Below are 18,822 nucleotides of genomic sequence, written 5' to 3' on the forward strand. Positions count from 1 at the left end.
TTAAGATGATGATCAACATATTTTTGGGAGCTTTGTGAAGCTACCCAAACCCTTGGATCAAAGAATCCAAGCTAAAAAACAAAATTACAAAAACTACACTTTTGTGTTCTTGAGGACCGAGAGGTCCGACCGACAATTATCAGTCTAGACTAAGACCTAGGACCGAGAAAATTCGAACCTATGACCAAAAGGTCCGACCAAGAAATTTGAAAGGACCGATAGGTCTGACCGATGTTCTTGAGCTAGAATTGAGAGATCGGACCGATGTTCTTGAGCTAGGACCGAGAGATTCGGCCGAAGATTTTTATATCAACGACCAAGAGGTCTAACCTAGGACCGAGGAATCTTGACCCTAACCGAGAATTCTCAAAACTAGGACCAATGAGGTTAGCCTAAGTCTAACCCAGGACCAATGGGTTTATACACCTAGACCGGTGATCTCAGCCAAGGACCGAGAGTCCTTAGCACTTAGACCGAGGGACTTCGACACCTAGACCGAAGATCTTGAACCTCGATCGAGAAGCTCCTCAACCCAGACCGAGGGTTTTTTGGCCCCGGCCGATAAATATGGATCCAAGGCCTAGGACTACGGTCCTAAGGCCTGTGTGATTACACTTTTCAAAACCCAAAATTATTTTTGTAATTTTGGGACACCAAACCATTTTTCTAAAATTCCCAAGTGATTAGAAAATTATTTTTAAATATTTTTGGGACATTTCCACAAAAAATATTTTGACTAAGGTTTGTTTAGTGTTTATTTATAAATCCTAACACCCTTAAAAATGACAGATGTTCTTTCAGGTATATTCCTTCCTAGTTATCATCAGCAATAAGTACTAGCATTTAAATATTGTTGTTTTAATATTTTAAATAACTCTAAATTCAAGAGGCGTGACTAGGACCGAATGAATAATTGGTTAAAACTTAAATGTATAGAACCGATTTTCAAAAGTCAACTTTATAAGTAAAGACTGTTTTTAAAACGGATACGGAGGATAAATTGCAAAAGCCCTTTCTCGATTATCACCGAACTATGAACTAAAAGAAACTCTAGCCAATACATTTATACGCGTATATCACTTTTATTGATTTTCAAAAATCAATTGGCGACTCTATTTCAAAATAATTAATCTTTTAAATTAATTATGTTTAATTAATTTAAATTAATGAATTTCTAAAAATCTAATTGTAATTTAATTACCGTAAATCCCTGGATTATTTAAAATTGAACCCCGGCTTAATTCTTTTTAATTAATCTCAAAATTGTCAAGAATCATCAAAAATCTTTTAAAAATAATGTTTTATTTTAAATGAAAATTCCTGACACGCAAACCGAGGTTGAAATTCTCGAACCTCGAACTTTTCATAGAAACCGAAACAAAGAGTTTTTATGGGGGTTACACCCTTGTTTAGATCTCCATCGTTAAAAGCAAATTAAAATCTCTTCAAATGCACATAAATTTATTTCTTAATATATTACTAACTGATTCATTTCATTTTTATTTTGTTTTTCTTCCTATTGTAAAATGTTATTATAGGTATTTAGTTTTGGGACATGCATGTTTTCACTTGGAACTAATGGAATACCCTTATCGGAAAACGTCTGGCCATAGAAGTGTTCCGTCATGAGAGCATTTCATGGACAGAAGACAACTTATTTCTATCTATATTACAAACATATGATGGCAAACAGAATCCTCCATTGTCACCGAAGACAATCAAAAACTATTTCCCAACTTCTTTCAAACATAAAGTTCCTTATCCGCAGCAAGATTGTCGCCGTTGATGTCCTCAACGTTGTCGTTCATCACTTCAAGAAGCTAGTTTAAGGCTCTTTTTTAACTACTTCAACTTTTCCAAATTTTTGCAAACAATAAGTGATGGGTCAAGCTCTTTGTTTTATCAGGATAATGTCTTTGTCACAGATGTAGCATCCATTCAGTATCCATTCTTCAACCTTTTGTTTTGTTTTTTAAGCGAAAAAATAACTTATTATTTGTATCCAACCAAACGAAACCAAACAACTGTTAGGATGAGGGTTGTTGTGAATGAGAAAGCAAAAGCATAAAAGATCTTGCAGGTGAAACGAGTAGAAGGGGAGTTAGAGGTCAAGTATCTTTCGGGTCTAGGAATAGCAAAGCAGAAGTAGTAATATATTTGGATATTTGTAAGTGTTATAAATACAACATTTTAGTTTATAAGATTATAGTTCAATTTTAAAAATGTTACAATTCAGTTTAAAAAAACGTTACAGTTTAGTTTAAATAACATTACAGCTCAGTTTATAAGATATACAATTCAATTTAAATGACATTATAGTTCAGTTTATTAGACATTACATTTTAGTTGATCACACATTACAGTTCTGTTTATAAAAAAAATTATATTTCAGTTTATAAAAAAAATTACATTCCAGTTTATAAGAAATAACATTTCGATTTATAAAAATTACATTTCAATTTTAAAACACGTTACAGTTCGGTTTATAAGAAATTATAATTCAATTTTAAAAAAATGTTAAAGTTCAGTTTAAATAACATTATATTTTAGTTTTAAAACATTATAATTCAGTTTATAAGACATTACAGTTCAGTTTATAAGACATTACAGTTCAATTTAAATGGCATTACGGTTTAGTTTATCAGACATTACAGTTCAATTTAAATGACATTACACTTTAGTTTATCAGATTACAGTTCTGTTTTTAAAAAATTATATTTCAGTTTGTAAGAAATTATATTTCAGTTTATAAAAAATTTACAGTTTAGTTTTAAAACACATTACAGTTCAGTTTATAATTACAGTTCAATTTTTAAAAAAAATATTGAAATTCACTTTAAATAACATTACATTTGAGTTTAAAACTCATTATAGTTCAATTTATAGGACATTACAGTTCAATTTATAAGACATTACAGTTCAGTTTAAATGACATTACAGTTCAGCTTATCAGACATTACAGTTTAGTTTAAATGATATCACATTTTAATTTATTAGACATTACAGTTCAGTTTGTAAGAAATAAATTTTAGTTTATAAAAAATTACATTTCAGTTTATAAAAAATTACAATTCAGTTTTAAAACATAATACAGTTCAATTTATAAGAAATTATAGTTCAGTTTTAAAAAATGTTAAAGTTCAGTTTAAATAACATTACATTTTAGTTTAAAACACATTACAGTTCAGTTTAAATGATATTACAGTTCAGTTTAAATAACATTATAGTTTAGTTTATAAGACATTACAGTTCATTTAAAAGATATTACAGTTCAGTTTAAATGACATTACTGTTTAGTTTATAAAACATTACAGTTCAGTTTATCAGACATTACAATTTGGTTAATAAGAATTTACATTTTAGTTTATAAGAACTTACAGTTCAGTTAATAAGAATTTACATTTCAGTTTATATAAAAATAACATTACATTTCAGTTTATCAAGCATTACCGTTCAGTTTATCAGACATTACAGTTAGGTTTATCAGACATTACATTTCAGTTTCTGAGACATTACAATTCATTTTATATAACATTACATTTCAATTTAAAACACATTACAGTTCAATTTAAATGACATTATATTTCAGATTTCAATTTATCAATCATTACAGTTTAGTTTATCACACATTACATTTCAGTTTATTAGACATTACATTTCAATTTATCAAACATTACATTTCAGTTTAAAATACATTACATTTCAGTTTATAAGACAATACATTTTAGTTTAAATAACATTATAAATCTTTAGTATTTGGACATTACAGTTTATAAGAATAAGACATTACAGTTAAGGCATTGTTCGGTTGGGTTATTGAAATAATCTAGAGAGAAAAAATGATGATTTTGAGGAGGTGAGAATGTTTTTTTTGGTAAAAAGACTTAAAAGGTATTGATATATATATAAAGAGTAATGATATATACAGCACCCTTATACAGCACTTTCATACAGCACCTACCTTATTTGGAAAGAAAGATAAAATATATCTTAAAAAAATATAAGAGAGAAAAAAATATTTTATCTTTCTTTCCAAATGAGGTAGGTGTTGTATGAAGGTGTTGTATAAGGGTGATGTATATATCATTACTCATATATAAATAAAATAAAATAAATAATAATTTAAAATATATGATATTTTAATATTTTGATTAAATAAATTGATTGAGAGGGGAGTGAAGTGATGTTTGATTTTTTTGGGATATTTATATAACCCAAAACCGAACAAGGCCTAAGTTTTAAGAATGTTACATGTTAACGTATTCCAGTCATCTTTTTCGCGGTTGTCTTCGTCTTCCTCTCGATCGTCTTGTCTTCTTCGTGGTCGTCTTCTTCAATTTGGATTTCTCATAGAAAAAAATAGAAAAATTTATAACTGAATTTTATGTGAGCTATTATTCGTTAAGAGAATGCTATAATTTGATTTAGCCAACTATGATTTGATTAAAATCGCAAAAGAACGCACGTTTATTTGAACTAGCATTTAGCCCGTGCATTTGCACGAGTATTAATATAAAAACCGTGAAAAAAAATTACAGATAACATTTTTTATTTTATTTTTAACCGTTTTAAGTTTATGGGTGCGTCAATCCACAATCCGACCCAAGTATCCATTTACTCAACACCTATATAGATTAGTTAGTTAAAAAGTTGAACTTATATTAATATTAAAACGTCCCGCGTTTGTCAAATTTTGTGTTGAATTTAAAATATAAAGTCTTTGTAGCCTAGTTGGTTAAAGAGTTGTACTTATTTTGTTAGGTTGCAAGTTCGAAACATACCTCTAGCATTTTTAATTTTATTTTTAACCGTTTTAAATTTAAAAACGGGTCAACCCACAATACGAACCAAGTATATATCCAAATTAACCACAGCTCTCGACCCGGCAATCCGGACACTTTAAAAATTAAGCATCATTATATATATATAGATTAGTTAGTTAAAAATTTGAACTTATATTAATATTAAAACGTCCCGCGTTTATCAAATTTGGTGTTGAATTTAAAATATAAAGTCTTTGTAGCCTAGTTGGTTAAAGAGTTGTACTTGTTTTGTTAGGTTGCATGTTCGAAACATACCTCTAGCATTTTTAATTTTATTTTTAACCTTTTTAAATTTAAAAACGGGTCAACCCACAATCCGAACCAAGTATCCAAATTAACCACAGCTCTCGACCCGGCAATCCGGATACTTTAAAAATTAAGCATCATTATATATATATATAGATTTGTTTTTCAAACCTATCTTATTTTTTATTTTTTTTCCATGTGGCTGCCATATAGAGAAGTCGTTACACCAGTCGCACCCGTCCTTACTCATATATATTACTTATTTCTATTATACATACAATAATTATATATATATATATATATATATATATATATATATATATATATAATCTTAAAATGTTATATTATATATTTAAATCTGTTTTAAGTGTAATTTTTAATTATATTTCTTTATCAATATTTTTTATTTAATTTTTTTTATTGTGTTGATATAATAAATATAATATTTTATCACAACTATACACTTTTATATATATATATATATATATATATATATATACATTATTTTTAATACATTTTTACACTTTATTTCATATTCTTATATATAAACTTATATATATTCTATCTAAAAGTATATATATAACTTTTAGAGATAAATAAAAGTATTATAATTTTTTTAACTTCTTAAGACCATCTTCAACCCACAAACTCATTCTAAAACCTAAAATGCAGTAAACGTTACATCAAACAGTTATTCATCTCCAACTCAAAAACTCATTTTCAAACCCAAAAAAATATTCTTAAAATATTCTTTTTTTACACTAACTTTTTAATCTTATTATTATTATCTATATATTTATCAACTTCACATATTTAACCCCAATCTTTTCTTATTCATTTAATAAAATTAATTATATATATCAATAATTCATACATAACAAAAATAATTAAATAATATATTTAAATAAACAAACATAATATATTAAAACAAGCATTATTAATAAAAAAATAATAAATTTATATGCTTATTCGTAACTATAAAATAAATTATAAAATATAAATAAATTAGATAAAATTTTAAATATAATATAATTTAATGATTTAACTATACATTTAAAAATATTATAACTTTTATCTTAAAAAAAAAATAAGTTTAAGGCTTAATTTTGATTATAAATATATAAGGTTATATATAAAATAAATAAAAAAATAGATTGAGGGCAATTTTGAAAAATGGCCAAAATGGGAGAATAAACAATGTTAACGCATATTTGCGTTGGCTGGAGGAGAGAGACGTCCAAACACATTTTGGATTTGCGAATGGTGTCCGGTTGAAGTGAAAAAGGGCACGCATAATGGGATTTGCGTGTCCGTTGGAGATGCTCTAAGCGATTCTCCCTACAAACATCATCGTCAAATAATTAAATTTATAAACATTCATTTTTATATAAAAATACATTTTTACAAATGTAATTCAAATTAATTATATTTTAAATAAATAATTAGTTATCTGATTAATAGGATGTCCATAAGGAAGTAACTTATAATTGACAACACTTTGCAGTGACCCATATAAAAATATTTTGTTAGTTACAAAAATTTATGAATCAGTGTTTAAATGAGGTTTAAGTGTGTGAAGTAAAATTGATATGGTCGGGGATTTATTTTCTTGTATTTTAATTATTTGATATTTTATTTTGTGATCGGGATTTATTCTTCAATCGTGACTAGTCTAAACTTCCATAGTCATAATCGCCCTTAGATAAATTTTTGATATATTTTTTTAGTGATAATAGGAATCATTTATTATAATTTGTACAGAATCAAGTTATGAGTTATTAGGGTTTGATTTCAAATTTTTTAATAGAATTTGATTTATATGAATTTATGTTTTGATTGCCAATTTCTAAATAGAATTTGACTATTATAATTAAATTGAAGATTGATTAATGATGGGGTAGTATATGAATTTATAAAGTAGAATGAAATTTGGAAAAAGATCATTATGATATGATTATAAATGATAAAAATAAAATAATGAAAAGTGAGAAATGATGATGGTGATGATGAAATGAGAATGAAAGAAAGAATCCCAATTAGAAGAACTACAAAAGAGCAGTTGGGTGTGGGTAGTGGCATCTTATAATTATTTTATTTAATTAAATTAAATTAAATTAAATTAAATGAAAATGGTTAGATTTGCTCTCTTCTCATATGAAGTTTTGCTTCTGTGTTGTTTCTCACAAACCATTTTCTGCTGTAGTTTTATCTACTTGTACAAATAGAATCATTTACAATGGTGGTGGCAGATATGTAATTTACAATCTAACAAAATATATAGTACAAGAAAAATTAATTATTAAAAAAAAATTATTTTATTGTTGAGGATTTTACTCACGGATTTTCCTTCTTCTTCTTGTAGGCTTGCAATTATTTAATTCAAAAGAATCTGTATTTATATGTGCTTCCAACATACAAGTCCAACCCAATACACAACAACTAATATATATATCTTTATATTTATCTTTTATGGATTGACATTTTTTCTCTATAATTAGAAACATATTATTGTTTCCAATACTTTGAATGTATAGTGTTTGTCTTCTCTTCAATCCGAAGTAAAAATAAAAACTTTATTTTGTTCTAACTCCTATTGTTATTATTAATTGTTGTTAATGTGAGCTACTTTGTTAAATTTTATATTGTCATAATTATTAATTTGTGTTCTTTCCTCTAAAACAAGTGAATCCAATAGTCAATCATTATTAAAATTGTCAAACTTATATAATTATACTATATAAGTTTGGTCTCGGTCTTTGATTACATATCTATGTTATTGTTGTGTTTGAGATAGAAAAATAATAATTTTTAGAACTACTAATATCAATCATGTAAATTCCTCTAAATAAATAAAATACGATTAGAGATTAATTGTGAATTTGTGATTTGATTGAGATGATATTTTTTATTCTATTTTTATTTATTATATTTATGGTTATCAATTTTTCTATTTAAATGTAATAGATTTATCTTCAAATTGAGCAATAACAATGTTCAACTTTCTTCACTATATAAGTTTATAATCATCAGTAGACAATTTTTAGTTTATTTTATTCAATAATGTTCTTTAGTTTAATATATTTATATTTTATATTGGTATCAAAGCTTGAGTAGAAAAACATCTCATGATTTTGTTCTTTGAAAGTGTTGAAACCTCTATGCAACTCTTATGAAGTTATCTCATAAATAAAATTGTCATCCGAAAAAGGCACGTTAAGAACATACAATGTCGGTGAGACAAGGCAATAGAGTTGGAGACGAAGCCTTAAAAGATAAAACCAAGTTTTTAGATTGGATACGAGTCCAAAATTCAAGAAACTAAACATTAAGAGTGAAGCTAGACCCTATAGTACGGGATCATAGCCTAAGGAGCGAAAAACAAAAGTATAGTAGATTTAGAAATAGATGAGTAAAATGGAAATTTTGTAGATTTCTCAAGTTGACATACTTCACAGAAAAAAAAAATATCAAAAATATACTTTAGTAAATATGGTAACTCAAAAAGAGAGGATTTTATAGTATATGGTTTTTTTGGAACAATATATTTGAGAGGAGGGGTTTTTTTTCTTTTTCTTTAGTTATTCAAAGTTGGACTTGAAGGAGATGACAAAGATACAAAATAATAATCTCTAAGAGCTCATTGGGTTATGTATATTAAAAAAAAATTACCATAATCTAATATAATTTAATTCTTTTATAAATTTTATCATTCAATTTATTAACACAATTAGAAAATAATTATGATTTGATTAAGATATTATTGGAATTATGAATAATTAATTATATTTTCAATTATCAATTTTTCTATTTAAATATAATATTTTTTAAATGGTTCAAGACTCGAACACATGAACCTCGGAACATAGTTTTATATGCTTTATCATTGAGTTACGAATCTCCACTTAATTAATATAATAATTATATATATATTAAACTAAAATAACATTATTCAATAAAATAAACAAAACTCTATGTGTAATTGATGGTTTTACATGTCAAACGATGAAATCATTATACGTAAATAATAAAGAAAAAAGTTGAAAATAAAAAATTGTATTATTATTCCGATAATGATTATTTAAATGGAGAGGGAATTAAAATGCAATCAATTCTTTTTAGTTGTAATAATATCTCAATTAAATAAAAGATGATATATAATTGTAATTTTAACTACTTTTTCTTCACACCACCCCATGGGTGCATTTGATTATATGCAGGAAGTTTCTTAATATAAAATATTAATTAATGCATTGTACAAATTCATTAAATCATAGCTTAGATAAAAAATAATAATTTTATTTAAGAGATCAAATATTATAAATTTAATTATTAATTTTTTTAATATTATAAATTTAAAAAGAGTTGGAATAGTATGAGTAGGTCCTTCAAAAAAATGAAGGCTATAGTAAAAGGTAATGCTTTAAGAAGGGGATGGAGTAAAAGATCACAAGTCAAATCTAGATTTGTTTGTAAATGATACAATCATATGGGCTTTGTCTCATAGGAGATTGGTTTTTTCCTTTTTACAGACCAAAATCCAATTCCATGAGACAAATGAATACAATTAATTCTGGTCTGGTCTTAGTCAGAGCCCCCACCTCCCTTAAATAATTTGAGAGAAGAAATAACATTATTTTTATAATTATTTATTATAACATACTCACTCCCAACCATTTCTTTAAACTATTCAACCCCCTTATTCAATTGATATAGATATTTGAGAAGACAGAATCACAAGTTGATGTTTTTTTCTTAACACGACCTCACATGACCGTTATGTCAATTACGACGTTTTTAGTGAAAATCGAACATAAAAATTTTAATTTTTTATAACATTTTTTTCCACGATTAGGTGTATTAAACACGCTCAATGAGATATCAATGCAAACAATGCTCTTAATTGAAATGTAATAAATTTGAATCAAACTAAGCCTTGAATAATAGAGAAGGCCACACCAAATCCCTCCCTACTCTCAACTCCCTAGACTTAGAGTCCCTACTCCTAGACATTGGCACCTACCTTATGACCCCTCATCTATTTACTATTCCCATGTATTTTCAACGCTCGTATTATTGACTAGTTTGAATTCCAACTTAAAACATTATGGGTTCCATTTGGAGATATGTGTAAGATCTTGTTATGGATCTCAATTTACATGAGAATCATTAAATTTTCAAACTTTCTTTTTAACCATCTCATTTACATGTTGGTTTATACGAGATAAAGTTAAAAAAATATATATAATTTAATTAGCTATAAATTCAAAATTTTATTATTATCTATATCTGAATAATGTTAGTTTAATTCTTAGGGTTATCTTGAATTTGTAATAATGATTTCCATCTCAAAGAAAAGTGGGGCTAAAAATACCATGTGACACTATAAAGAACCAAAAATACCAGTACTTTTTTGTAAGTATCTATTTTAAGTATAGATTCATAGAGATAAAATTTGAAAGTATAACTTAGTTATAAATTTAAAAATATATCATCAAGATCCAAACACATACTAAAAAAGTGTTTATGGATCTTATGTTTTATAGTTTATCAACATTTTAAATATATAATCTGACACTTGATTTCACAGTTTGATTAACTATGAAAGGCCCAAAATACCCATCTAACACCAAAAAGAAGACATCAAAATTAGACGGTGAAAAACACAAACATTACTCATTGTTTCATCTTAAAGTTCTCTTGCGATATAACGATAGTTGTGTCACGATCTTGTTGGAGCAATTAATCGATTGTTTTTCTATAATCACTATGAAATCTCTGTTTCACTGTTATCAAGTTTTGATATGTAGTTCATTTTTTTGAGTTTTTAACTTTTATCATTACCTAGTCATCACCCCAATAGAAGATTGAAACAAATTTAATTTCTCACCTTAACAATATTAAGGTCATAGAAGTCCTCCCTTTTAAGAGCTATGTGGTTTTTTGTTTTAGAATTATTTAGGATTTTACCCGTTTTTCTTTATTAAATTTATTATCATTCTAATTATCAAATCACTCATTTCATTATCTAAAATATTCTTACTTTATAAAATTTAAATATAAAAATCATTTAAAAATTAAAAATTCAAATAACATAACTCACTAAGTTAGTTACAAGATTGTTTCTTACAAACCAAATATTATAAGTTCATCTTGAATTGAAATGGTGGTATAATGACGGATGACAATAAATAAAATATTTTTTCATCCAAGAATGTTTTCTAAACAAATCCCATAAAACCCTTTTAAAATATGAAAGAAACCCTAATAGTCAATCATTCTTATTTATTAAATGGTGATTTAAATTTGATTTTACTTATTAAAAATGATTGGAATTTTCAATAAAAATTTATTTATTTTAGAGAGAGAGAGAAAGAGAATAGAAGTTTAGCATATGAGACGAGCCATGCAAAGTAAACTACAAAACTCCAACGTTCAGAAAACAGATGATGACTTCTCCAACGGACAATATATGAAATCCAGACAGAAAAAAAAGAAAGTTTCGAAAAATGAATCAACAAACAACAAAAACAACAAACCAAGAAATTTGCTCAACTCGAAAACACCAATTCATTTGATTCCCCCATTTCTCTCTCTTGGATTCTTTCCCTTGTCTCCTTCTTCTTCGTTCGATTCTCTGTTTCTCTCTCACACACACACGCACACACACTAAGTCAAAGCCCCAATCTTTATTACAAATACTCAACAAATCATCACTTCTGTTCTTACTTCTTCATAACAATCACTATAATGGCTCAAAGATTCATGACCGATTTAGAAAAAAGACCCAAATTCACTATCAACGACGACGTCGATATCCTAACTGAAATCCTCAAAAGACTCGACGGCCGTTCACTCTGCGTCGCCGCCTGCGTTTGTCGATTATGGAGATCCGTATCGAAAAACGACGACGTATGGGAACACCTGTGTTTTCGCCGCGTTTCGCCGCGACCTCAATACGGCGTTCGCCCGGTTGTGGCCGCACTTGGCGGTTATCGCCGGCTATATATGGTTTGTATCAGGCGATTGGGTCGAAGAAATAGAGTTGGGCGGCGAGCATGGACGCGGCAAGAGGTGGAGTTATCGCTATCGCTGTTCTGTATTGATTATTATGAGCGATTGGGCGGTAAGGTTGGTGATGCGTCTGCGTTATCGCTCATGTTTCTGTCCAAGCCCGTGAACGTGTGATTTTGGTTGACTTATTTTCTACTTTATCTATTTTATTTATAAATTATGCAATAAAATGTAATAGAAAATCATTTTATTTTTTGTTTTCTGTCTGTCTTGAGTTGTATGATTTATTTATTTGTCTCTTTTTTTCAAGCATTATTCATCTATTATTTTATTATAATATTAAGATTTATTTATTGGTATCTTTGCACAAAATAGTTTCATCTCTCAATAAGAACAAAAACAATTTAATTCTATAAAAAATAGTTTCATCTTTTGGAGAATATTGGATATTGAGATATTTTATTATGTTTTTGGAAAAGAAAAAAAAGCTGTTTAGAATTTTAATTTGTTAAATTATTATAATATTTTTTATTGAAATTTTATAAAAATAAGTTAAATGTATTTAATATTTTGTTTAATAAGTTTATTGATTAAAATCAAATAATTAAAATGTAATAGTTAAGATTTTAGTAAAATAAATTTAATATCAAACAATTATTTTATTTTGAGATTTCTGAATTTTTATTAAAAAAGTTATATGTTATATTTTATATATTTTAATCATCTAATCGTTTAGAGTCTTTAGACATTCAATACTTTTTTTTAAATAGTCAATAAATGCTAAACTATTGTTTACTTTATTTTAATAAAATTTAAATTTAAAATACAATTTTATTTTATAATAATTCGATTCATTAAAAACTCTCAATTTGAGAAAACATCCATATCTGGAGTTGGGTTGTGCCAAAAAAAAAATATTTTAAATTTATTTTAAAAAAATAATATTTTATTTAAATTGATTTAAATAAAATAATGTTTTCACATATAATTTCATTAGATATATATTGACTTATTTAATAATATTTATTTATTTAAATTTTAAGTGTTTCTAAACATATTCAACATATAAAAAAATTTAATTAGTGAGATTAAAATTTATTTAAATAATTATTCTATTACTGTTAGTTTTGAAATTATAAAAAAAATTTAAAATATTTTAATATTTTAATTGATTTAATTAATGAAATGATAATAAAAAAATTTAAATAATTGAACATCAAAGTAACTTATCTCAATCTATTAACATCGTTACCAAAATCTAGTAAATATTTATACAAGACTACGAGAGAAAAAAGACTACGAGAGAAAAAGAAAAGAGAAAAATTTTATTATTTTTTCAATCAATTAGAATACGTCATGTCATCCCTTCTTCATTACTTTACCCAAATTTTCTCGGGAAATTTGACGAAATTACCCTAATAATGACCGCATTTTGAGAAATAATTCATGCCTAATAAAATTTGCAAAAATGATATTTTCGGCCTGTCAAAAGACGAAAATACCCTTTCGCGTCTCGCGACACATGCATTCTCGTGACGCGACGAAAATGCCTAAAATGCCCTTAATTTTTATTATGTTTTCCCCCATTTTATCATTTTTTGTTTCCCGTTCTCTCTTCTCGATCTTCTCCCTTTCTCTCTAAACCCTAAGCGGCGAACACAACGGCAAACACAAGACGAACACAAATTGATTGTTGCGCTTGAAATTTAACCTAGTGCAGAAAGTACTTCCGCTCAGCAAGGATGGAGGCAGGTCTGTGTGACATGTTTCACCAGCGTAAGGAAGAGGTAAGCAAAGAATCTTTGTGCAAACAATAGAGTCTCTTCGGCCACCACCGAGCAGATCGAAGCTTCCAAGTTAGAACGAAACTCATCGACCTCCATTTCTTGTACCATTACGTGGTCGCGTCACACGAAGCGTGGAAGGGTTCTTCACTTCCATAATAATATGACTGGTGATGAAGGGGTTGTCTTCATTTTCGAAATTGTTAAAAGATCTCCCCTCTTGGAGGATTTTCGTTGTTCTTCAACTAGGATTGACTTTCAAGGGGGAGTCATCCTTGTAGAATCGCTTAGGGATATGACATTTCCGATGAGGATCTCAAGTAACTTGTCAGATGAAATTTGGGTAGTTGAGTTATCATTTGTATGTAGAAGGCTAATCCTTTAAGAAACTGCTGAAAGCTCAAATACCCGAGCCCCTAACTCAACAGAAGAGTCAGTCGAGACTGTCTCTAAGGCCAAGAAGGCAAGGCTGGAGGACACAACGGCAGCGGAGGAAATTCCTGAGGTTACCCCTGTAGCAGAGGAAACTTCTAAGGTAACTCCTGAAGTGGTACTATCCGAAGCATCAGTTGTAGGCTCTACTGAAGCACCAGCTGTAGGGTCATCTACTAATCGTGCTGAAAGACCAACAGGAGCTTCTCCTTTAACCGATGTTTCACCAGCAGCTATCGTAGCAAGAGCTCCAGCTGCTAAAGATATTAAAATAAGAGAACTAGTTCTAGTTGTTGCACGACCTGCCGAAGTTATAGATAAAGGAAAAGAACTTGCGATCCTTGAACCCAAGGCTCCCTCCCAGAACAACTCATCATAGATTTGATTATGGAGGAGGTCGAGGAGAACGCAAAGGAGAGGTAGGAACTCTTCGTCAACTGGAGCAATAGGAGGCTTCACAGAAGGTTCTCTGACTTCCTACCAAGTGTCGATCCTAAAAAAGAAGATTAAAGGGCTGATAGTTCAAGAGAACACTATCATAAAGTGGACATGTATTAACAACATACATGAGGCTCTCAAAAGGAGAGAGTTAGTTGAAGTCAATGCTAAAGGAGCTACCCTATACACACTCCTTTACCAGAGAGTGGATAATTATAGGACAATGAACAAAACCGCATGGCTGGATGCTAGAGTTAATGAAAAGCTACAACAGATCCTGGACTCACTCATCTCGAAAGTCATGTCAATCGTACATGGTACTAAGTCTTATAGGGATGTTGAGCTACAATGGGAACCAGTCAATGCATCTAGTGCAAGTCCTCTGACCTCCCGCTCGTCGGAAGTGCCTGAATCAACTCATCCCTCTAACTCCACTCTAGTAAATGCAGTAACGATCAGCACAACTGTTGAGCAGCAACCCTCCCCAACAGAATAGTAAATTTCCTCGGCTGCATCCAATCACTCTGCAGCAACAACTGAAATTTTTAAAGAAGTCTGTGTAGAGACTGAGCAGTCCAAATTCTCTTCTCCAGCGCTGAAACATGCGCTTCCTCCTCAATCACCTCCATCTCCAAAAGGGTCTACTTCAGTTGCTGACAAGGAAGTAGCCATTCTGGAAAGTGAAAAAGTTATACCCCTACAGATACTACCAACTGTCTCCCCACATCATCAGTCGACTCCTCATTCAGCAGAGGAGTCATCACAAGGAACGATGGATTTTCGTGGCCTTATATAGGACTCTCTTGCTCCCCTGCAATAGAGAATTACCACTATCTTTGGAGAAATAGAATCTCTTAAAGAGTAGATCTCAGCTGCCTCGACAACATCAGCCCATGACAAAATCATTGGTCAGGTCACGAAGGGTAATATTGAGATTGCAATAATTAAGGAATCAATGAGCAGGCTCAAACACGTATTGAACAATTCCCTCGTCAATTACAATAGGGATCTCGCTACAAAGATCGATACTTTCGGAATGCATATTGTCGAAGTAACGAATTTCCTTAAGGAAACAGGGGATAAACGATCAGGGGTTGTTGATGTTAAAAAGGGGGAAAGTAGTAGAGGTTGGAAGGCAATGAGTGAGAAACCGGGAAGAGGAAGATAGTAAGGAAAAGAAGTCAGCTGAAGGCTCAAACAAGTTACAAAAAGGGAAGAAGATACACAATGAATATTTTATTTATATTTATCATTATATATATATATATAGTTATATATTTCTTTACGCATCATTACTTAGTTTTAACATTATCAAAAATGGGGAAATTGTTAAATTAAGTTAAAGTAGGAAAATTGGGGAAATTGTTAAATTAGGTTAAATGAAATCATTAAATTAAGTTGAATTATGAAAAATGTTTTAATTGATTAAAATGAACTTAGGATAATTTAAAATGAACACACATGGTTTTGATGAAGGATAAAACTAAGTTCAGTAACGTTTAATGCGCAGGTAAACTGAAGACTCGCTGGCAGTAGAGTTGCTCAAACAACTAAAGACTCGCTGACAGCAAAGTTACTCAAACAGCTGAAGATTCGCTGGCAGTAGAGTTGCCATCAGCAGACTTGCTAACAATAGACTCGCCAACAGCAGATTCGCTATGAACTGAGCTGCTCCCCAACAGAGTTCGCTAACAGCATAGTTGACATCAGCTGAAGATGCGCTAACAGCATAGTTGATATCAGTTGAAGATGCGCTAACAAAAAAATTTACATCAGTTGATGATGCGCTAACAACTTAGTACGCTATTAGTAGAGTAGTTCATCAACGGAGCTGATCAATAGTTGAGTATGCTATCAACAAAGTAGCTAGCAGCTGAGTTAATCAACAGTTGAGTTTGTTATCAGCAGAGTAGCTCATCAATAGAACTGTTCAACAACTGAGCTCGCTATAAGTTGAGTTTCACATCAGTTGAACGCGTATCAACTAAGTCAAATAGCTTAGCACTCATAGACTACAATACGACAAAAATGTACAACCATATCTCTACTCTGACATGCAAAACGATAAACGAATATTCTATTCCCCGCGCACTACCCCGTACGTCAGGCATACGACAAACGTACAATTGCCATGTGTCAATAAAATGAATTCGACCGTTGTCATACTTCAAGGATAAAAAAGAATCAAAGAATAACGGTGACGCCTCTGGTTCTTGCGCTTAATTCTCAGCGATATACAAAGATCACACAATATACATTGAGCGAGAATCTTTTATATTATTCTATAATTATTTCAATTGTGTAAGTTGAACAGAAAGTCGTATGTTTAACAAGATAGTGTGAGAGATAGGAGTTTAGACAGACAAATGTTCAGACCTGTGATCTGAGTGGGTTTGTGTAGAGATTATACAAATCAAAGTCTTCTAGTGGAATCATTCTGGAAACAGAAGAAGGGGTGACGTAGAATTTTATCTCCGAATATCCATAAAATATTGTGTTGTCTTTTTATTGCTTCATTCAGTCTTATATATGCCGCTTCAAATTCCACAAGTATTTTCCGCACTTGAAACCGTTCAAGAGCTTGCTACGATTTGTCAAAAAATAGAAATAGATCTTCAATCCTTAACAGTATTAAAATCGCATTTAAGTGAAAAATATAAAACAGTATTCAACCCCCCCCTTCTACTATTGTCTTCGATCCTAACATGTATGTTGTCCCTAACTTCTAACTTGTCAGATCTTTGGACCGAGAAGAAACCTCCGTACTCAATGTGATTCCCACTTTTTACACCAAACATGTTGTCCCTAAGATTCAACTTCTTTATAAAGTACACCTCCAAGAGATTCTACAAGGATGACTCCCCCTTGAAAGTCAATCCTAGTTGAAGAACATCAGAAATCCTCCAAGAGGGGAGATCTTTTAACGATTTCGGAAATGAAGACAGACCCTTCATCACCAATCATATTATTATGGAAGTGAAGAACTCTTCCAGGCTTTGCGTGACGCGATCGTGTCATGGTTCCAAGAAATGGAGGTCAATGGGTTTCGTTCTAACTTGGCAGCTTCGGTTTGCTCGGTGGTGGCCGGAGGGACTCTATTGTCTGCATAGAGGTTCTTTGCTTACCTCTTCCTTACGCTGGTGAAACATGTCACACAAACATGTCTTCATCCTTGTTGAGTGGAAGTACATTCTGTACTAGGTAGAATTTCAGGCACATCAATCAATTTGTGTTTTTCGTTGTGTTCTCCATTTAGGGTTTAGAAAGAAGGGGGAGAAAATCGAAGAGAAAAGAGAACGAGGAAGAAGAAGTGAAGAAAAAAATGAAAAAATGAGGGAAATATATTAAATATTAAGGGCATTCTGGACATTTTTGTCGCGTCACGAGAATGCATGCGTCGCGTGATGTGAATGGGTATTTTGATCAAAAAAAATGTCATTTTTTTAAATTTTATTAGAGTCATTTTCTAATATATCATTTAGTCATGTTTTCTAATTTTCTCTCTTATCATTCCTTTTCTTTTTTATTAATTAATTAGTTATTTATACACATTTAAAAATATAAATAAACAGTTGTGAGCCCACAAGCATATGTCATTCCCTTATTTGTAATATATAATTAGTGGTGTTAAGAAAAACCGAAAAAAATAATCAAATTTGAAAAGTCGATATTATACCAACTAGCATGTATCCCGTGCATTTGCACGGGTAATATATAAAAAACCGTGAAAAAATATTACGGTAAAAATGATTATGGGCGGATCAACCCATAATCCGATTCAAAATTCCATTTACGCTCACATATATATCCAAATTAACCACAGCTCTCGACCCTGCAATCCGCACACTTTAAAAATTAAGCATCATTATATATATAGAGAGAGAGATTAGTTAGTTAAAAAATTGAACTTATATTGTTAAAATGTCTCGCGTTTATCAAATTTGGTGTTAAATTTAAAGTATAAAGTGTTATTAGCCTAGTTGGTTAAAAGGTTGTACTTGTTTTTGTTAGGTTGTAAGTTTGAACCATACCTATAGCATTTTTAATTTTATTTTTAACCGTTTTAAGTTTATGGGCGGGTCAACCCA

At 29.8% G+C, this 18,822-nt stretch overlaps 1 protein-coding gene across 1 annotated transcript; it reads left to right on the plus strand.

Moving 5' to 3' along the window:
* Positions 1-11,735: 11,735 nt before the first annotated feature.
* Positions 11,736-12,254, plus strand: LOC124944399 (F-box protein SNE-like). The gene has a single exon (XM_047484645.1). It carries the CDS (start codon positions 11,817-11,819, stop codon positions 12,252-12,254), a length of 438 nt encoding a protein of 145 aa, XP_047340601.1. The 5' UTR covers positions 11,736-11,816.
* The last annotated feature ends 6,568 nt before the right edge of the window (positions 12,255-18,822 follow it).

This window comes from Impatiens glandulifera, chromosome 7 (assembly GCF_907164915.1).
Source record: "Impatiens glandulifera chromosome 7, dImpGla2.1, whole genome shotgun sequence".
Lineage (NCBI taxonomy): Eukaryota > Viridiplantae > Streptophyta > Magnoliopsida > Ericales > Balsaminaceae > Impatiens > Impatiens glandulifera.

Coding starts and splice junctions, on each gene's coding strand:
- LOC124944399 (XM_047484645.1), top strand. CDS start 11,817: ATGGCTCAAAGATTCATGACCGATTTAGAAAAAAGACCCAAATTCACT.